The sequence below is a fragment of the Triturus cristatus genome, chromosome 2_2, assembly GCF_964204655.1.
Source record: "Triturus cristatus chromosome 2_2, aTriCri1.1, whole genome shotgun sequence".
NCBI lineage: Eukaryota > Metazoa > Chordata > Amphibia > Caudata > Salamandridae > Triturus > Triturus cristatus.
Genome location: NC_140582.1, coordinates 793112845 through 793131419, shown reverse-complemented (window position 1 = coordinate 793131419; position 18575 = coordinate 793112845). Strand labels below are relative to the sequence as shown.

The 18575-nt window shown below is 47.8% G+C and overlaps 1 protein-coding gene across 9 annotated transcripts in view; it reads right to left on the bottom strand.

Annotated features, from left to right (window-relative positions):
* Positions 1–18575, bottom strand: part of CLOCK (clock circadian regulator) — a 2260868-nt gene that overhangs the window by 284505 nt on the left and 1957788 nt on the right. For 8 of the 9 annotated variants that reach the window (XM_085642074.1, XM_085642082.1, XM_085642078.1 and 5 more), the window contains one exon: positions 8120–8215. The exons of the other annotated variant lie outside the window; for it this stretch is intronic. In XM_085642074.1, the coding sequence (XP_085498200.1) occupies positions 8120–8215 (96 nt within the window). The remainder of the gene's footprint in view (positions 1–8119; positions 8216–18575) is intronic. 9 annotated transcript variants of the gene reach the window in all.

Genomic DNA, 18575 nt, shown 5'->3' with positions numbered 1-18575 from the left:
CCTCCTTGTTGGAGTAATCGAAGGAGTTGTAGCTCTATAACTACACCAGGTGTAGTTATGGGAGGTCCCAGATGATGAAGCATGCCACTTCGGTGGGTGATGGGACTTGGCCCTCTTTATGAGGACTTCTTTCATGTTTGAACGTGCTGACATGTCGCTTCTTTTCTTTTGAGAGATTGGTTTAGACCCGCAGACTCTACTTGTTGTGTTAGTTCAAGTGATTTGGGGATTTGTCTGCGCAGGTCTTTAAAAATTCCCTTAGACCCTATGACCAGTTGTTTTGTATTGACAGAGTATGTTTTCCCCAGGCACTTAATTTCTTTGGCCCTCACATGGATATTGGGAGAACATAGGGCCCGATTCACAGAACTAACTTAAGACAAAATCCTAAACTTAGTACCATTTTCGTATTCACAGAAGGCACTTACTCATTTTGGTATTCACAGAAGACACTTACTCACTTCGAAATTCACAGAAGTTAGGAGTCCTAACTTTAGGACTCCTAAATGTCTTCTGTGAATACCGAAAGTCTTAAAATTAGGATTTTTCTCAGTTTAGGAGTCCTAAAGTTAGGACTCCTAACTTTACTACTACTAAACTGAAAAAAATCCTAATTTTAAGGCTTTCGGTATTCACAGAAGGCATTTAGGAGTCCTAAAGTTAGGACTCCTAACTTCTGTGAATACCGAAGTGAGTAAGTGTCTTCTGTGAATACCAAAATGAGTAAGTGCCTTCTGTGAATACCAAAATGGTATTAAGTTTAGGATTTTGTCTTAAGTCAGTTCTGTGAATCGGGCACATAGAAAGGTATATAGGCGAACTGACAACTCATGCAACTAGAGTAATAGGAGTAAGTGTGGTCCCCTGGTGTGTGGGCTCCCCAAATATTGAGGAGTCCCCACCCATTCACCCATTGGCGGAATAATCGGGCTGTTTTATGGGCCAAGGAGCTAGGTAGTGGGGGATGGGATGTGTCTAGGGTGAGGTCTGCTACACAGTTGAAATCCCCTCCAACTAATAATTGGCAATGGTGTATCTGGGAAAAAAGAGTTTAGGGAGGTTAAGAAGAGCAGTTGTCCCACACCAGGATCATAGATTTTTGCCAGTGCGGTCTTTGCCATCTAATTTTCCCACTAATAATACATAAAAGTCATTGGGATCTATGGACCGATTCACAGAACTAACTTAAGACAAAATCCTAAACTTACTACCATTTTGGTATTCACAGAAGGCACTTACTCATTTTGGTATTCACAGAAGGCACTTACTCATTTTGGTATTCACAGAAGTTAGGAGTCCTAACTTTAGGACTACTAAATGCCTTCTGTGAATACCGAAAGTCTTAAAATTAGGATTTTTCTCAGTTTAGTAGTAGTATAGTTAGGACTCCTAACTTTAGGACTCTTAAATGCCTTCTGTGAATACCGAAAGCCTTAAAATTAGGATTTTTCTCAGTTTAGTAGTAGTAAAGTTAGGAGTCCTAACTTTAGAACTCCTAAACTGAGAGAAATCCTAATTTTAAGACTTTTGGTATTCACAGAAGGTATTTAGGAGTCCTAAATTTAGGACTCCTAACTTCAGTGAATACCGAAGTGAGTAAGTGCCTTCTGTGAATACGAAAATAGTAATAAGTTTAGGATTTTGTCTTCAGTTAGTTCTGTGAATCGGGCCCTATGATCTTAGTCTTATATAGGAATGAGGTCTCGGTGAGGATCCATACCAGTACCCCTTGTACGCATGCAGAGTACTTGGCAGCATAGACCTTTCCACTCCAGAGTTTTTGCAACACCAGTCCTTTCTCTTTTGTCAAGTGTGTCTCCTGGATAAAGGCTATGTGGACTTTCTGCCACTTAACTTACACTATGACTCTGTGTCTCCTGAAGGGGGAATAAAGGATTCTGAAATTCCAGGTGATCAAACTAACAGTGGAGACGGCGCTAGCCATGAAGGTGAATAGTGGTTGCAAACCCCACATCCTATGCTACCCACCCTCTCAACAATACCAGCTGCAAATGCAGATATGAGAAAATCACCCCAGCATCTAGGACATATTCTTTCTAGAGTACACGCATTGCTTCCTCCTTGGTGTTTAAAAGTGGCTACATACCAAATATATACCAGTTATGTCACTATTTCACAAAACTCCTGGCATCATATCATGAATAAGCCCGGGCACATTTTTTATTAAGCCTGTATAATCTTGTATTATTTCAGGCATTTTGCATAATGCTTGTTGCACAAAATTCTCGAAATTATGCCATGTTGGGGCGTGGCTACGAGCGTCAAGATGGCAGTCGCACTTTGAGAGTGCTCCGGACTCCTCCATCATTCGCTCACATCCAGCCAAAAGACAAGGAGCCGGAGTCATCCCTAACTGTTCCTAAATGCCCCAGCACAGCACAGGGGTGTCCCGGACCACAGCGGCGACCAAAGAACTAAGAACGCAGTGGAGAAACAACATGGTCTACATGCAATATGGCGGTGCCCAGACCGCAGTGAAATCCTGCCCAGAGACAGGGAAGGCTGCACCTGGCTTATCAGGAATGGGAGAGTGGAGACTGACAGGGTTCCATCCCACCCCATCTGATCACGGGGTGGGGGTGATGCTCGCCTGGGATACTATATCGTTGCTGAGACGTGCCTTGACCCGGGGACAGTGAGTGCCATCCCCGCAGTGTAGCGGATCTGCGCGGCTGGAGGAGAGCGTCAGACGGACGGAAGTCCCTGAAAGAGGCCGGCGCGGCGCCTGTGATACCTGCCATATGGAACTGCTGCCCCCACAGTACAGGAGAAAAGACGCAATGGATTCCACCACTGTGGATCCCGCACCGTTGTGTTAAAGAGGCAGCAGCACGACGCCCAGGACCTTTGCACTCCGGAATCGCCAGCCTTGCAGGTGAGGAGCAGCGGGGATGACTGGCTCCAGCATCAGACCCACACCTACTTTGCGGCAGTAAGGCCCTGGTGCTGTTTGTGCTTGTGTTTCCAACCAGGACACTTGAAGGGAACAGACAACGGATCCCGTGGTGGGTCACCACGGCCCCAATGACACAAGGGGATCTGGGGAGGAGTACTGACGCTTGAGTGGGCCTCCCTAGGGCCCCTGCTTAAACAAAGGCCTACCTGAAACGCCAGAGAGGCTAGCCAGGCGCTGAAGCAATGCAGGCCTCCCTCGTCCGGTCACAGTGGAGGGGTCCCCAGAATCGATCAACAGACCACCCAGACAACCCCAGCCTTGCACCGCATGGGATGGCATAGCTTCCCCAGTTACAACGTGACTCGAAGTTCTGCCCGACGAAGAACCAGGCGTTAAAGAAAGAGGCTCCTAGTACAGAAGAAAGGAGTCGAGCCGGGGGAGGATGGAAGATTCCAAGAATGAGGCACCACCCTTGCTCCATTGAGTGAAGCTGCCGGTAAGCCTTAGCCTTAAAGGGAAAGCTTCAGAGAGCGACTGAAGCCAGGCTGAAGGGGAGCAGTTAGAGGGACCCCAGGCCTCCCCAGACCCTTGCTGGGCCTCTATCTACATGGGTGACCGAGAGGGCAAGTAAGGTGCCAACCATGGGCATAGAAAGAACGGAAAATCCGCCTCCCTCCCAGAATCGCATGGAGCAATATGCCACGAGCAATGTGGGCACCAGAGCCCCGGTACCCAAGGGGTACTTGGCCACCATCCTTCAAGCGATCCGTACTTAACAGGACTCAGTGGAAACCAAGATCAGCAAGGTGCATGTGGACATGGCACTCATCAGGCAAGATCTCCGTAACGCTACAGCTAGGATCACAGAAGCTGAATCCAGTCTATCCACGTTGAGGATGAGGTCCCAGTAATAAAAAGCTAAGTCTCAAAGCTCTACTCTCACACGGCGAAGCTGCATACGCAGGCAGAAGATGCTAAAAATCATTCCAGCCGGAACAACCTCCGCTTTGTGGATATTCTGGAAGGGACATGGCCTGCTCATGTGACGACTTTCATTGAAACTTGGGTTAAGGCGTGGATGCCGGCGGAACGCCTCTCCACATGGTATGTGGTGGAGAGGGCTCATTGCGCTGTCGCATCTAAACCGCCTCCTGGGGTCCCCACAGGCCCATCATAGCATGCGTCTTCAACTCCAAGGACAAAGACGCTATTCTGCAGGAAGTGCGCTTGCAAACCAACCTCTCCTACCAAGGAAATGAAGTTATGATATTCCCGGACTATACTAAAGAGGTTCAGGCACAACGGAGATCCTACACTACAGTCATACAGAAATTGTGAACTTTCAATCTTTCATACTGACTCCGGTTCCCGGCCCGACTCAGGGTAATTCACAAAAACAAGAGCTACTTCTTTGATTTCCCTGAAGCGGCATGGACTTGGGCCACAGAGGAACGTCCCCTTGCTAGGCATAACGTGGCATCCTCCTCCCCCACACAAATGCAACCTAATAGCGAAATGAGAAGACCAGCGAAACCGCAACAGAGGCGAACCTGGTCCCAGCGGGGACGCAACACACAAAGGAAAACATCCTCCTCACCCGAGGTGACCATGAGAAGTACATCCAGCTCTCCCGTAGAAGTGAGAACACAAGCTCTCTCGCAAGAGCGGGAGCCAAATGGAGAGGCATCTTGGACTTGATCACCGACTCCAGTGATGTAAGGAATTGGGACTCAGACCTGTTTCACAGTCCAGAAATATAATTGGTCGCTCCCGAAAGTAGCAGGTACAGTAGTGCACCGGCCTTGATGGCCACAAACACTACCGAACTTCTGAACAATTATAAATCCTGCAACGTGGAGGGGTTCACCACTCTGCCCTCAATTTGCCACAATTGTACTTGTTTTTGTTCTTAATGTTAGGGCGAAAGATGCTTCAAGGGACGAAGTATGGGGACGAGGGGTAGTTGGGGGGGCAGTTTGGGGTTCTGTTTGCTTATTCTTGTTTTATTTCTTCCGGTTGTTCAGGACACACTACACGCCTGCACCACCCATACACTGACACTGATTCAGGGACAAACCAGTTGTCCAAGCCCATAGACCTTGCATGCAAAGGCACGGAAGCTTCCCAGGCTAACAAATGCAGCCCATCTAGTGATAGCACCAATGGCGACACCCCACCTTGACCTGGAATCCCTACGCATTCTCTCCTGGAATGTCAATGGTCTCCTGGATAAGGTGAAGCGTGCTGCAGTTTTGCAGTTCGCAAACCACTCTGCCCCTACGTCCTAATGCTGCAGGAAACCCATCTGCTAAGTAGTTGCTGCCCATTCCTGGCCTGCCAAGGATTCAACATGGTGTTTCATGCAGGATTCACACGGGGGGTCTCAAGGAGTATCAATCCTCCTCCACCACTCCTTTCCCTTTGTAGTTATTCGAGAACATCGCGACCCTCAGGGATGTTTTTTGGCCCTCACCGGAACAGGGGGAGGGGGGATTAGACGCGCCAATAGTTTGATCACGACCTACATATTCCAAGCCGTCCTTGAGCTGGCCCTTTGCGATCTTGCAACCTTGTTGACATCTCTCCCCCAGAGATAACAGTGATCGGAGAGGATTTTAATGCTGTCATGAACCCAGACTTGGATGCCACTGGCGCCCCCCTCCCCACATCGGAGCGCGAGTGCCAAGAAACTCACAAACTGGGCTCTCACTTGGGTTATGCGATGTCTGGAGAGTATGGAACCCACGCCTCTGCCAATACACACATACGTCTGCAGCCCACCATACCCACTCACGTATCGACTTCATATTTATGCCTGCCCCTGAATGTCGCCTTGTCGCAAACATACATACACTTGTTCGAGGAATCTCGGACCTCTCACAATTACTTCTGGACTTAGGAGGACCTACTGGCATTCTCCGCCCATCTGGTGATTTAACACCTGGTTTCCTGCAACATAAAGCTTGTAAAAAAGCAATAAAGGACGATCCGAGACATATATTTTCAAATTAACGAGGGCACAGTCACTTCCCTCAGTACGTTATGGGCGGCCGGTAAGGCAACTGTCAGAGTCTGTGCTAAGAGATACATCAAAAAGACACACCAGGCCTGAGACAAATGCCTTTCCCAATTGGAGGCCCGTGCAATCCGGTTGGAACAGGCTGCATACACAGCGGCAGGAGATAAAGCAGCCTGCCAGCTTGACCTCATACACAAACAAATTTGCCGTATTTCCTTAGAAACGGCCAAGCAGATGTGGAGGTACTCCACAGCCCGGATTTACGGATGGGGACAAAAATTGTAAGCTCCTTTACTGGATAGCATTTCATCCTTTAGTCAATTGGATTATCCCCGAAATAGTGGATGCAGATGGTAATACTCAACAGGCATCAGAGGCGATAGCCCAGACATTTGTGTCTTACTACAAACACCTCTGTGCCAGAGCGCGGAGTCCGGACTCAAACCCTGGATCCGGCTTCTTGCGGGACGCTCGTCTCTCGTGGCTGCCGGAGACAGATAGTCAAATGCTTGACCAACCCCTCTCACGGTAGGAGATAAGCCAGGCCATTTCGGCGCTGGTCATTGGGAAGACTCCAGGTAAAATTTGGTGTTTCGAGAAATCCTGACACCGCAGCTTCAGGCTCTGTATACAGAGGCAGTGAAAAGGGGAAATTTTCCTCAAGACATTGACGTGACTACAACTGTGGTCACCTCTAAAACGGACCCTCTCTCTAATTCATGCTCTGATTACCGTCTAAATTCACTTATCAACACCAAAGTCAAACTGTACTCCACGATTCTCGCAATCTGCCTCAGACGTTTACATGTGGCCTTGGCTCACCTTCATCTCCTTCCACCGTTTCTGGGCCTCTTATTGATCAACTTCGAGAAGGCCTTTGACATGGTGGACTCGCGCTACTTGGAAACTGTACTGATCAGTGCAGGATTTGGGCTTGTGAAGGTGCTATATTCTTGTCCATCTGCCCGGGTCCTGACAAATGGGGTTCTGTCTGACGAACTCTACATCTGCCGAGGAATGAGGCAGGGCTGTCCCCTCTCCCCCTTGCTTTTTGCTCTAGCTGTAGAACTATTAGCCCGGCTCACTAGATGTGATGCCAACTCCAGGGATGGTTATGGAACGCGTCCCATGAACAGCGTATCGCCCTGTACGCGGATGATGCACTCTTATTCATGGCAGAACCTGCTTGTTTGGGCCCTAGGTGTTGGCAAATTCTTAAACTCTTTGGGAAAACTTCCGGTCTGAAGCTTAACCCGGCCAAATCAGTACTGGTTCCACTACACATTTCCCGGGAATGCGTGGAGTGGAAAACGACCATTCCAATCAGACGTCTTAGCTTTCTCCACCTGGGGATCTGGGTGACAATTCACCTGGAACTAATCTGGTAGCTCAATCTTGCCCCATTACTAAAAAGGACCAAAGATGATCTTCAGAAGTAGCAAGTGCTCTCATTGAACCCGATGGGGAAAATTGCATTGTACAAGATGATGATACTTCCCCGCTTCTTATATATATTGCAGAACATACCGCTCCATCTCCAGTGGCAATGGTTTTGCGCCTTGGATAGAATGTCGACCTCATTCCTCTGGGAAAACTTGAGGCTGCGATTGGCATTGACCCACTGCCAAAAAGCCCCATATGACGGTGAAATGGGGATGACCAACTGCTTTCTCTATTACATAGCTGCACGCCTGTTGGTTATCAATAACTGGTTCCCTGAGGGTTGGTCAGACCCGGCATACCAACTAGAACTGGAGACATTGGAATTCTCGCAGATCCAAGCAATGCTTTAATGGTTTGCCAATCCCCTATGCATTCCCGGTTGTAACCAGGTCAGTCATCCTCCTTTGCGTGGCGCTTGACGCTTCGACACAGCTGCTGGGAGGCCAGAATAACACTGCAAACACCCTTGTCTGTCTTAAATACTGTCTTCGATAACCACACCATACTAGAGATTAAGTCTCAACACTGATGTGCACAACAAAATGAGTACTTTTGTTCTGATATATACGCGTACCTACTGTTTTCTCATAAGTAAATATAAACTCATCCAATAAATATGTATAATAGCTGAGCTACGTGTGCTACTTCAAGTTGAGGACGGCAAAGAAAAAACCTACACAGAAGTAAACATTATGAGATTAAAACGTGCATAACACATTTTGCATAAATTGAACTCTCACCTGTGATATGCCAGACTGTTTTTGCAAAGTCGCATCACTAGACTGGGTCATTATTGGCTGGCCCAGTGACTGTCCAACAGACTGGGAGCTTAGTGACTAAGAATTAAAGAAATATTTTAGTTACTGAAAGAGCCGTTAAAAAGCGAGCCTTCATTTTTGTTGCGATAGAGACACGATTACTTTTTTTGTACAAAGCTTAAAATAACTTTTCTTTGGCTAAACGCATTCAATTCTGGGTTGCTCTAAACTAGGACAGAAAATCGTTTTGGCTTTCGTATAACAAAAAGGTTTTGTCAAGCTTTGCTAACAAGGGCACAACATGGCCTCAAACAGTGCAAGATAACAAGTGCAGAGAAAGTGGCAGCAGCTGGAGCGCAAGGTACCCAAACATGAAAAACTTGACCAATTCAGGTAGACATAGAACCCACTTCATCTCACACAAACAGAACAGGTACAAAGCCAGTAACAAATGTAAATGCTTCACTGTACACACAACACACAAAACGGGTAGCAGCAAATCACGACTCATCACATACGCAAGTGCACCATGTGCATAGCTTGGGTGTCCACACACCATAGGGCACACACAGACAGGGTGTTAACTGATTAGGTAGACCTAACTGTTGGAACCATTTAGGGCAGGGAAGGGACTTTGGCAAGAACACTCGCATCACTACAACCTCAGCAAGCACCTACCAGGTAAAGGTGAGAAGTCATCGGGTGACTAGTACAGAAATCCTCACTAACATTCCCCCAAATCACACCGTATATACCCAACGTCAAACAGATCTCACTACTGCCACACACCCTTCAACTATTGAATGCATACTTCAACTCATGCTCATTTACACAAGCACACACTCCACGCTCCAGACAGGGCAGACCTCATTACCTATCACAACCATGACAAACGCCATCACAGAAACAATGCTCTTCTCTACATCCTTACATATTCTAGGTGGCCTTGTTCTGGCGGACTACAGCTTCCAGATTGAAGCCTGCACACACAAGGAGGATGTAGGCCTCGTGGTCAAGAAGTAAGGAGGCATCGTGGCCATCTGTAAGTCCCACTCGTCGGTGGGTCGCGGACTGGCACGGTAGTCTGATATGCTCCGTGATGGTTTCTGCCAAGGCCGCCTTGCATCAGAAGTAATCCGGGACATCTCCTGCACCACGGAAGGCTCCTGGAAGGGGCGGAGAGCAGCCCAAACACTGAACCCAGGCACCACCTGGCATTTTAAGAGGACTTGCACCATTGCGGCATAGATGATATCGCCTGGGGCCCCGCTGCAACTGAAGTTGATGTAAGAAGCGGTGCCCTAGACACAACTCACTTGAGGTGTAGGAAGGGCAAGCACCGCTGACACATCAGCAGCAAATTCGTTCAGCACTAGGAGCAATGCAGACCTGTGAATGCTTGACACACAGCTGCTGAGAATCCTCACTGATGTGCAACAGACACAGTCATTAGTGAGGGGCTAACATTTAGGTGCTGAGGACGTGCAAATACATGAGTTAGCAACACATTTATAAAGGCGAAACAACAGGGTCAGTTTGGGCCCTGTGAGGAATTGCATGTTATGTCCTGCCGGGGTTGGTGAGCCCACTACATTCAGTTCACTCGCAGCATTGCCAGGCAAGAAGAATCAAAGGCTGATGCACGCAAGGCAGGAATAGTTTTACAAGTGGCAGAGGCTTGACAAACAAGTTACTTACCTTCGGTAATGCCTTATCTAGTAGTGAATCTATCTAGTCCCAGATTACTTATCTTAGAATATTCCCCAAGGGTCAGACTGGATCCAGAAAACACAGAGCAGTACCTCTGTAGACCGGCAGGTGGCGCCGAATGGATCAGTGCTTGCACCACCGGATGTGACGTGGACGGTACTTATATAAGTGCCATTGTGCAGGACTCAGTTTCTATGTGACTGAGTGCCAGAAGCATGGAGCCACTCCAAGGTGTGACTAGTGTGCCAGAACTACAGGCCAACAAGGACCATTGTAGGTAGAGAAATTCAGTTTTCAGAACGGGGAGGATTGGTAAGGAATCTGCGGCTACATAGAGTCTCTACCACATAAGGCATTACTGAAGGTCAGTAACTTGTTCATTTGAAAGAGACTTCTATCCACAAATGACTTACCTAAGAATGGATGCCAAAGCAATACTTCACTGGAGGTGGGTCTGCAAACTGACTCAGACCAAAAAGTCCCTGAGTACCAAACCAGCAAAGTGCCTGTCATGACGGACCTGACTGTCAAGGTAGTAGTGTTTAGTAAATGTGTGCAGATAAGCCTATGTAGCCACCTGACAAATTTCTAGGACAGGACGTCAGAGCTAAGGGTTCAAAGGGGGACCACAACCGGTAGGTCAAAACCAAATTAAGGTCCCATAGGGGCATAACAAAATGATTGGGAGGGAACATGTGTTGAAGACCTTTCAGGAAACGTGTTACAACAGGTGACCTGAACCGGGGGGTGGGGGTAATCCAGCAACCGCAAGAAAGCCAATATGGCCGAAAGATACCCCTTAACTGTGCCAGGGCAAGACCATGCAAGGCTAAAGACAAAGCTATAACCACAACTGCAGACAATGGTGCAGATAGTGGATCAAAATGTTTTCAGCGCCCCAAGCCATGAACATTTCCTAACGTCATGCATATATGGTCTTTGACAATGGAAGCCAGGCTGCCAAGATAACATCAAAGACCTTGGGAGGGAGGTCAAATACCCTTAACTGTCACAGTTCAATCTCCATGCATGAAGGTAAAGAGCATGCAGGTTCGGGTGAAGAAACCTGCCTTGTTTCTGTGACAGGAGATGCTCTTAAAGGGACAGCTTGATGGTAGGGCAGATTCTCATGCTCAGGATGACTTGGTCCTGGTCTGTTGTAATCTTCCTGAGAACTCAAGGATGAGAGGTTTTGGTGGAAAGGCGTATAGGGGTCTAGCATTTCAGTGAAGTCGGAATGTGTCTCCGAATGAGAGTCACTTTGGAAACTTCAGCACACAGAAGTACTAAAATTGTGTCTTCTCGGCAGTGGCAAATAGATCTAGCTAAGTTTCTCCCCAGTCCTGAAAGAGACATTGAGCAACCTCTGGATGCTGCTGCCATTTGTGGTATGCAAGACGTTGATGGCTGAGTTAATTCACCTTGGCGTTTAGAGATCCTGCCAGGTGCTGTAAGACCAGAAAAATGTCCTGACCTTCCAGCCATGTCCAGAGGCTGGACATGGGGTTATTGACCGTGTTGTGGCACAGGGTCCGCAACCCCATTCTGTCCTGCTTGTTGGAGTACCAGATGGAGCTAATGTTGTCCGAGAACACCTGGACTGGCTTCCCTTTGATGGAAGGCAGAAGAACATTCAATGGCAAGCGAATCGCCCTCAGCTCCAGAAGATTGACGTGAAGCTAAAACACTGCCAAAGCACAAAGGCCTTGGATCTCCACCTTTCCTAGATTGCAACCCCAGCCCAGAAATGATGAATCGGTCAGCACTGTAGGCTCTGAGTGGGAAAGGGTTAGGGGAGTCTGCCATTGATTCAATCTCAGTCCAGTAACCACCACTTCAGATCTTTTGCAGTCTCCTTCGGGATTTGGAACCATTCAAGAGATCCCACTGGTGTTGTGCCAGTAGGCGCCTACTGGGACTTGAAATCCCACTGCAGAACCCGCCCCTGCTATCAAGCGTACTTCACCAGCAGGATGCCATCAGACCCAGCAGTCTCAGAGTTAGCTCTAGCAAAATCCAGTGCTGAGGTTGAAACATCGGGATCATAGCCTGAATGTCCTGGACTCTCTGCTCCAGAGGGTAGGCGCAGAATTGCACCTTGTCCAAAATGGCTCTTATGAAAGGGAGCATCTGAGGAGGAATCAGGTGTGACTTTGGCATGTTGACAGTGAACCCAAACGAATGCCAAAGAACCTACGTTTTCTGGAGGTGGGTGATGACTGCCTAGTATGGGCCAACCTTCAGCAGCCAGTTGCAGCGGTAGGGGAAGAATGGTAAGGCTAACTTCCACAGATGTGCTGCAACCACCTCCATCACCTTGGTGAACACCTGAGAGGCACTGGTGAGACAAACGGGGAGCACAGCCAACTGGAAATGCTCTAGACCCACAGTGAACCTCAGGTAAAATCAATGGACCTGCAGGATGGGGATGTAAAAATAAGCACCCTGCAGTTCCGGAGCTACCAACCATCTCCACGGTTGAGCGCAGACAGGACCTGTGCAAGCGTGAGCATCTCGAAGTACTCCTTCCTGAGGAAGACATTAAAGAGGCAGAGGTCTGGGATAGGGCAGAGGCCTCCGTCTTTCTTAGGCACCAGAATGTAGTGGGAATAACCACCATGACCAACTGGCGCCCTTTAAATGGTTCCTTTAAGAGCCTGCCCTTCCTGGCATAATAAGGAGAGGTAAGCTCATAGTCATCCTCAGGTAAGTCCTACAAGAAGAAGGCCAAGAGGATGAAGCGCTCTTCGCTGCCCTGGTCCAAGTCATTGGACGAGGTGCAGGAACAACATCACAAGTCTAGGCTCCGCTCCCTCGCGGAGCCTAGGTCTGCTCCACGCTGTTGTATCTACATATTATTATCCCTGCCCCTTTCCCTTTAAATATTTGTATATATTTGATTCTGACACATGCCAGCTGGAAGAGGGTTCTAAACAGAACTGGAACTCTGCCAGATGGCTTGTCTGCTTGATGCTTAAGGTACTGTGCCACTGAACATTAAACTTCAATCTTTCAACTTGCTGGATTTTGTACTCTTTTGGAATTTTACACTGGCGACGCGTTGCTTCAGGTACTGGCTAATTTCTCTAGCACAGGGGCAGTTCCACTTATTTTGGGATTTGCAATTTTATGGAGATCTGGTTTAGAAAACTGAATCGTATTCATTGGTTACCCATGAAGATTACATCTAGGGTTAAAAAAATGTTATTGATCCTTAGAGTGACATTGGATACGACTGGTGTATTTTTTCTCTCTTTTTAATAATTTTTGGTCAAGAGGCGTTTCACAACTTTCAACGGCTACTTTGGATTTGGATTTCGGAAACCCTAGCAACCATAACCGAGGTAATAGAATTTCTTCATACCTCTGTGTGTAAGCTTCCATCCAAGAACGCAAGACTTGTGATCTCGCCGTAGACCTTCCTCCAAAGTTCGACGTCATCAAGCAATGTGTATTGCCTCATCACTCCGATATGCACAGTTTGCACGTGCGCACGTCTTTTTAGGTCTCTCCGCCATTTTGGCCATGCAGATTTTTCTTTACGTCCAACGGATACCTGCACAGCTGACGATTTCCTTCCAGCGGCTGCAGCACCGATATCAACGCCGATGTGCACGGCTGCACGTGAGTGGCTCTTGTATATATTGGTCATATTACACCATTTCACACCGATGGGAAAGGCTGAGCCACATTGAAGTGCACACCTTTGTTCACACTGATGTGCACGGCTGAGCCAATTTGAAGCACACCTCGTATTGAAGTACTCATTTTTGGTCACGCCTATGTGCAGGGCTTATGTGAATTTAAGTGCACGTTTTTTCATACCAGTTGGCACGCCTATTCTTTTTTTTTTTTGTAAAGAAACCTTTATTATACAATAAAATACATACAAGGGCCTACAACCACCAAGGCCGGCCGCTACAGAGCCCGAGGGCCCGCAATGCAACGCCACACATTCAAATGAACCAGAGGCGAAGCTCCCGGCAGTCCGTGAGCACATGCAACAGGCCGTGGCTATAGGCCGAGAGCAATCGGGAAAGACAGTTTCATTTTTTGTTAAATACAAAACACACTCAAGGCAATGAGAGTCCGAAATAGCAACATGCGCTACCCAGGACGGGGGACAACGGACAGTGTCTAAAGCAGTTCTTGGCAGGAAGTGGTAGCGGGGGGCAACGGGGAGACAAAGCATGGAACACACCTCACACAATCCCGCAGAATGTGTGGCTAGGGGGACAAAGCAATATCGACCTCTAACGGCAGAGGCGGGGTGCAGATATGTCCACGATATAAATTCCATGGACCCCATACCTTAGTCCATTTCCCAGGCTTGCCTCTCGCCACATACACCGTCTTTTCCCTAAACATACACCAGTCCATATTCTCCTTCCATACCGCGACCGTGGGCGGCCTCGGGGAACCCCACAGCTGTGCAATGTTACGCTTAGCCACCATGTACCCCAAAGTCACCCACTGCGTCTGTGCCGCATTATAGTCATTCGGTTCCCAGACATTCAACAAACACCTCCTAGCCTCTGGCAACAGAGCAACGTGCGTGACCTCCTCCATTACAGCGTGGATACCGTTCCAAAATCGCACAACCTCCAAACATTCCCATAGGATATGAAGAAAGGTACCCGACAGGCCACATCCACGCTTACACCTTCCATCCGTCGAGTAACCCATACGTAGCAAACCGGGGCCCGTGACATACACTCTGTGGAGGATCTTCAGCTGTACGAATCGTAAGCGGGCCGGGATCGCCACCTCTTTCGGGGAGGCCACCGCCGTTACCCAGTCCTCATCGTCCAGTTCCAAGCCGTCACCCGTCCATGCCTCCCGCAGCCAGAGTAGCAAGTCCGCGCGATCATTAATACGTTTTTTGTAGATCAGAGAGATAGTGCTGTCGGGCACATAGCCATCTAACACTCTATCCTCCAGCGGGGAATATTCGGGGATAGCAGCCACGTCCGGAAAGACCGAACACAGCGCATGGTAGACTTGTGCATACCGAAAGTACTCCCTATCATTTAATTTGTATTCAGTTTTAAGCATTTCAAACGTTTTAAAAGACCCCTTCGCCCAGAGATCACCCACCTTACATATACCAATCATATCCCATTTCTCAAAGCCTTTCGTTTTCCACAAACAACCCAGCCGGTCGGAGGCATACAACGGCGTCGCCCGAGTCAAGCGACCCTTCCACCCCATCGCAGCACTCGCCGCATGCCACACACGCACCGCAACCTGCGTGGGTCCTGTCAACCGTGCATCCGGGGCCACCGAATACAGCGCCCTATTATAATCCCCACCCGGGAGTAGTAATTTATCCATCTCGAAGGCCGGATTCAAGGCGGGACCGTATATCCCGTGGTTCACCGCCGCCAATTGAGACGCCCAATAGTATCTTTTAATATCGGGAAGGGCGACCCCCCCCATCATACCAAGGGAGCGTCAGCTTGGCGAGAGCGATCCGCGGCCGCCCGTCCCAAAACAGTTGGCGCTGAAGACCCTCCACCTCACGGAAATAACGGGCTGGCACGACGTCTAGAGTATTTTGCAAAGCGTACAAGAAGCGAGGTAGCGACATCATTTTAAACAATGCCGCCCGTCCGAGCGGCGAGAGTGGAAGTCGTCGCCACCTCGCGACGTCGGCCTTCAATCGCTGGAGGGGAGGGAGAAGGTTCCGCTCATAGCGGACCGCGGGATCCAGAGAGATAAAGATTCCCAAATATTTGAACCCCAGTGTAGCAATCTGGATAGGGCAATCCCGCGGCAAAAGGGGGGCCTCACCCGCGAGGACGTAAACACATGACTTGGCCCAATTGATGACCAGGCCAGAGTTGCGACCAAAGGAATTCAATACGTCCACCAATACAATTAGCGACTGTCGGGGAGAGGTAAGATACAGAAGGTTATCATCCGCATAGAGGGAGACACGGTCCTCAAACTCCGGCGTCCATCTAATGCCCCGCAGCGACGGCTCCCAACGCAACCAGGCGGCGAGAGGCTCCAAAGAAAGTGCAAAGAGAAGGGGTGATAATGGACAACCCTGCCGCGTACCTCTCCCCAGTGCGAGGGGAGCCGACAACCTACCATTCACCACAACTTGAGCCAGTGGGTCAGCATATAGTAATTTTACCCAACCAATAAACTCAGGGCCGAACCCGAATTTCGCCAACACGGCCCAAATATACGGCCACTCCAAAGTGTCGAACGCCATAGTAGCGTCTAAAGATGCCAAGATGGCCGGCTCACGTATGAACTCCGCTCTAGCAAGCACGCCGTGCAACCGCCTCAAATTCAGGGCGGAATTCCGATGGGGTATAAAACCGGACTGATCCTGATGTATCAAGTCGCCCACAACCCGGGCCAGCCGATTAGCCAATACCTTGGCCAGAATTTTGGGTTCTGCATTCAACAGCGAAATGGGCCTATAGGAAGCGCAGCGATCTCGCGGCTTCCCCTCTTTATGTATCACAACTATGGTGGCGAGACGTTGGTCAGGGGGGAGGAAGCCCGCCGCACGTGCCGCGAAAAACATGTCCCGAAGATACGGCGCCATCTTATCGGGACGCAACTTATATAGTTCAATGGGAAGACCATTAGGACCCACAGCCTTACCAGACGCGATCGAGCGAGTGGCCAAAGCGATCTCATCTGACGACAACTTCGCCTCCATCAATATTTCATCAGCCTCCGATAGGGTTGGCAATGCAATATCTCTAAGCAACAGATGAGAATCCTCCTCCGATCACACAGAAACCGGAGAGTAGGCACGCCTATTCTTATTGCAAGTGGAAGTCAGGGCACATTTTGACCCGCTGATGTGTAGGTGTATTGTTTTCTTTTCACACTAATGTGCACAGCTGAGCAATTAATTGTACATCTTGCACCTCATGAATTAACAAGGTGTTGTACAAGTTGTTACTGGAGTATTTCTAATTTATTCTCATCCTTTACATTACATTCCGCTCCAATTTTAGCTTTTTCTATTAGTTGATGCATTAAAGTAACTATGCAGTTCAAACCCCCAGCAACATTTTTATTGGCCAAAGGTGAGCCGCCTATTACTTGGACCAGATGGAAAGAGGAATTCTTAATATTTATGAAGGCAATTGATGGAGCTAGGACGGGTAATGAGAGAACAAGAATATTTTACTACACTGTCTAGGTTCAGAAGGTCAAGCAGTTTTTAAGGACTATGCCAGTGGTCCAAGAAGACTTAAGTAGTTTTGAGGAAGCTTTGGCCTGAATTGGAATGTAGGTTTAAGCCTTCGACAAGCATTGTTCTTCAAAGATATAAGTTTTACACTCGTGCACAAAGAGAAGCAGAATCCTTTGATGATTTTTTGACTGCCCTCAGAGCACTTGCCATTACCTGCAATTGTGGGGTTATTTGTGATGAGATGATCAGGAATCAAATTATAGTGAATATTAGGAGTAAGAAAACTCAAGAAATTTTTTAGGTGTTAGGTAATCCGAATCTGCATGACACTATTGCAACGGCCAAGGCCTTTGAACAATCTGAGAGGTGGATGAAAACTGTCGAGGAGGTTGGAGCTAAAAATGACAAAACTGTAGATGAGGTATGTGTAGTAAATAACTCTCGCAAGTATGCTCTACCAGGGAAGAGCTTGAGAAAAGTATCATTTGTTACAGGTGTGGCGGTTTCAACCATGTAGCATCTTCTCCACACTGTCCTGCTATAGCAAAAAGGAGTGTATTACATGTTAAAGGGTTGGTAATTTTGCACGAGTATGCAAGGATGATAAGAAGAAAGTACTTGCTAGAGGAAAGACTGTTCCAGTGAGAACTAGTTAAGTCTCATGTGTGAGATGTGCGTGTGATCACGATAATGTATTTACGAAAGAAACTGGAATTGTATTATCTGTTGATGAATTGTGTGCTGGGGAGGGTGAAGTTAAGAAATCTCCTAAATGCACTGTTCAGTTCTTGGAGAAAGATTCAGAACATATGGCTGATTCTGGGTTACCGTGGTCGATTATCACGGAAAAGTATTTCCATGAGAAATTTGATGGAACATTAACTCATGATGATTTGAGTGTCTCTGATGTAATAGCACAAAGTTTTGATGGTTCCATAACAGACCTTATGGGTTATGTTGCTTCTGATGTATCCTTCAAAGGGAGGACAGGGTTTATCAAATTGTATGTAGCAAAGAAGGGCATCAATGTACTAGGTTGGAGGGATCAATGGACGTTGGGTATACTACTCAACCCTCGGAGTAAAGAACTGGTTTTAGTTGTTGAAGGTGTAAACAATGGAGGGAGTATAGAGGTTGGGTTCCCAGAGGTATTTTCTGAGAATTAAGGAAAACTCAAAGGTTATTCTCATTTAATTAAACTTAAGCAAGAGGCGCAACCTGTTAAGCAAAAACTAAGAAATGTTCCAATCAATGTAAGAGATGAACTGGGTGCTGTTCTGAAAGAAATTTTAGGAGTCAAAGAAGAGGTGGAATCTCTCGAGTGGGTTTCTCCTATTGTTTTGGTGCGCAAGGCAAACAAATCTCTGAGATTATGTATTGATCTTAGGGACCTCAATTCTAACATAGTGGTGGATTGTCATCCCCTAACTAATATTAATGAGGTGGTAAGTTTGCTTGGGGGTGCCACTATCTTCTCCACACTTGACCTTCGTTCTGCATCTTATCAGATTGAACTCACAGAGGAATCTCATCATATGACAGTATTCACCACTCTGCAGG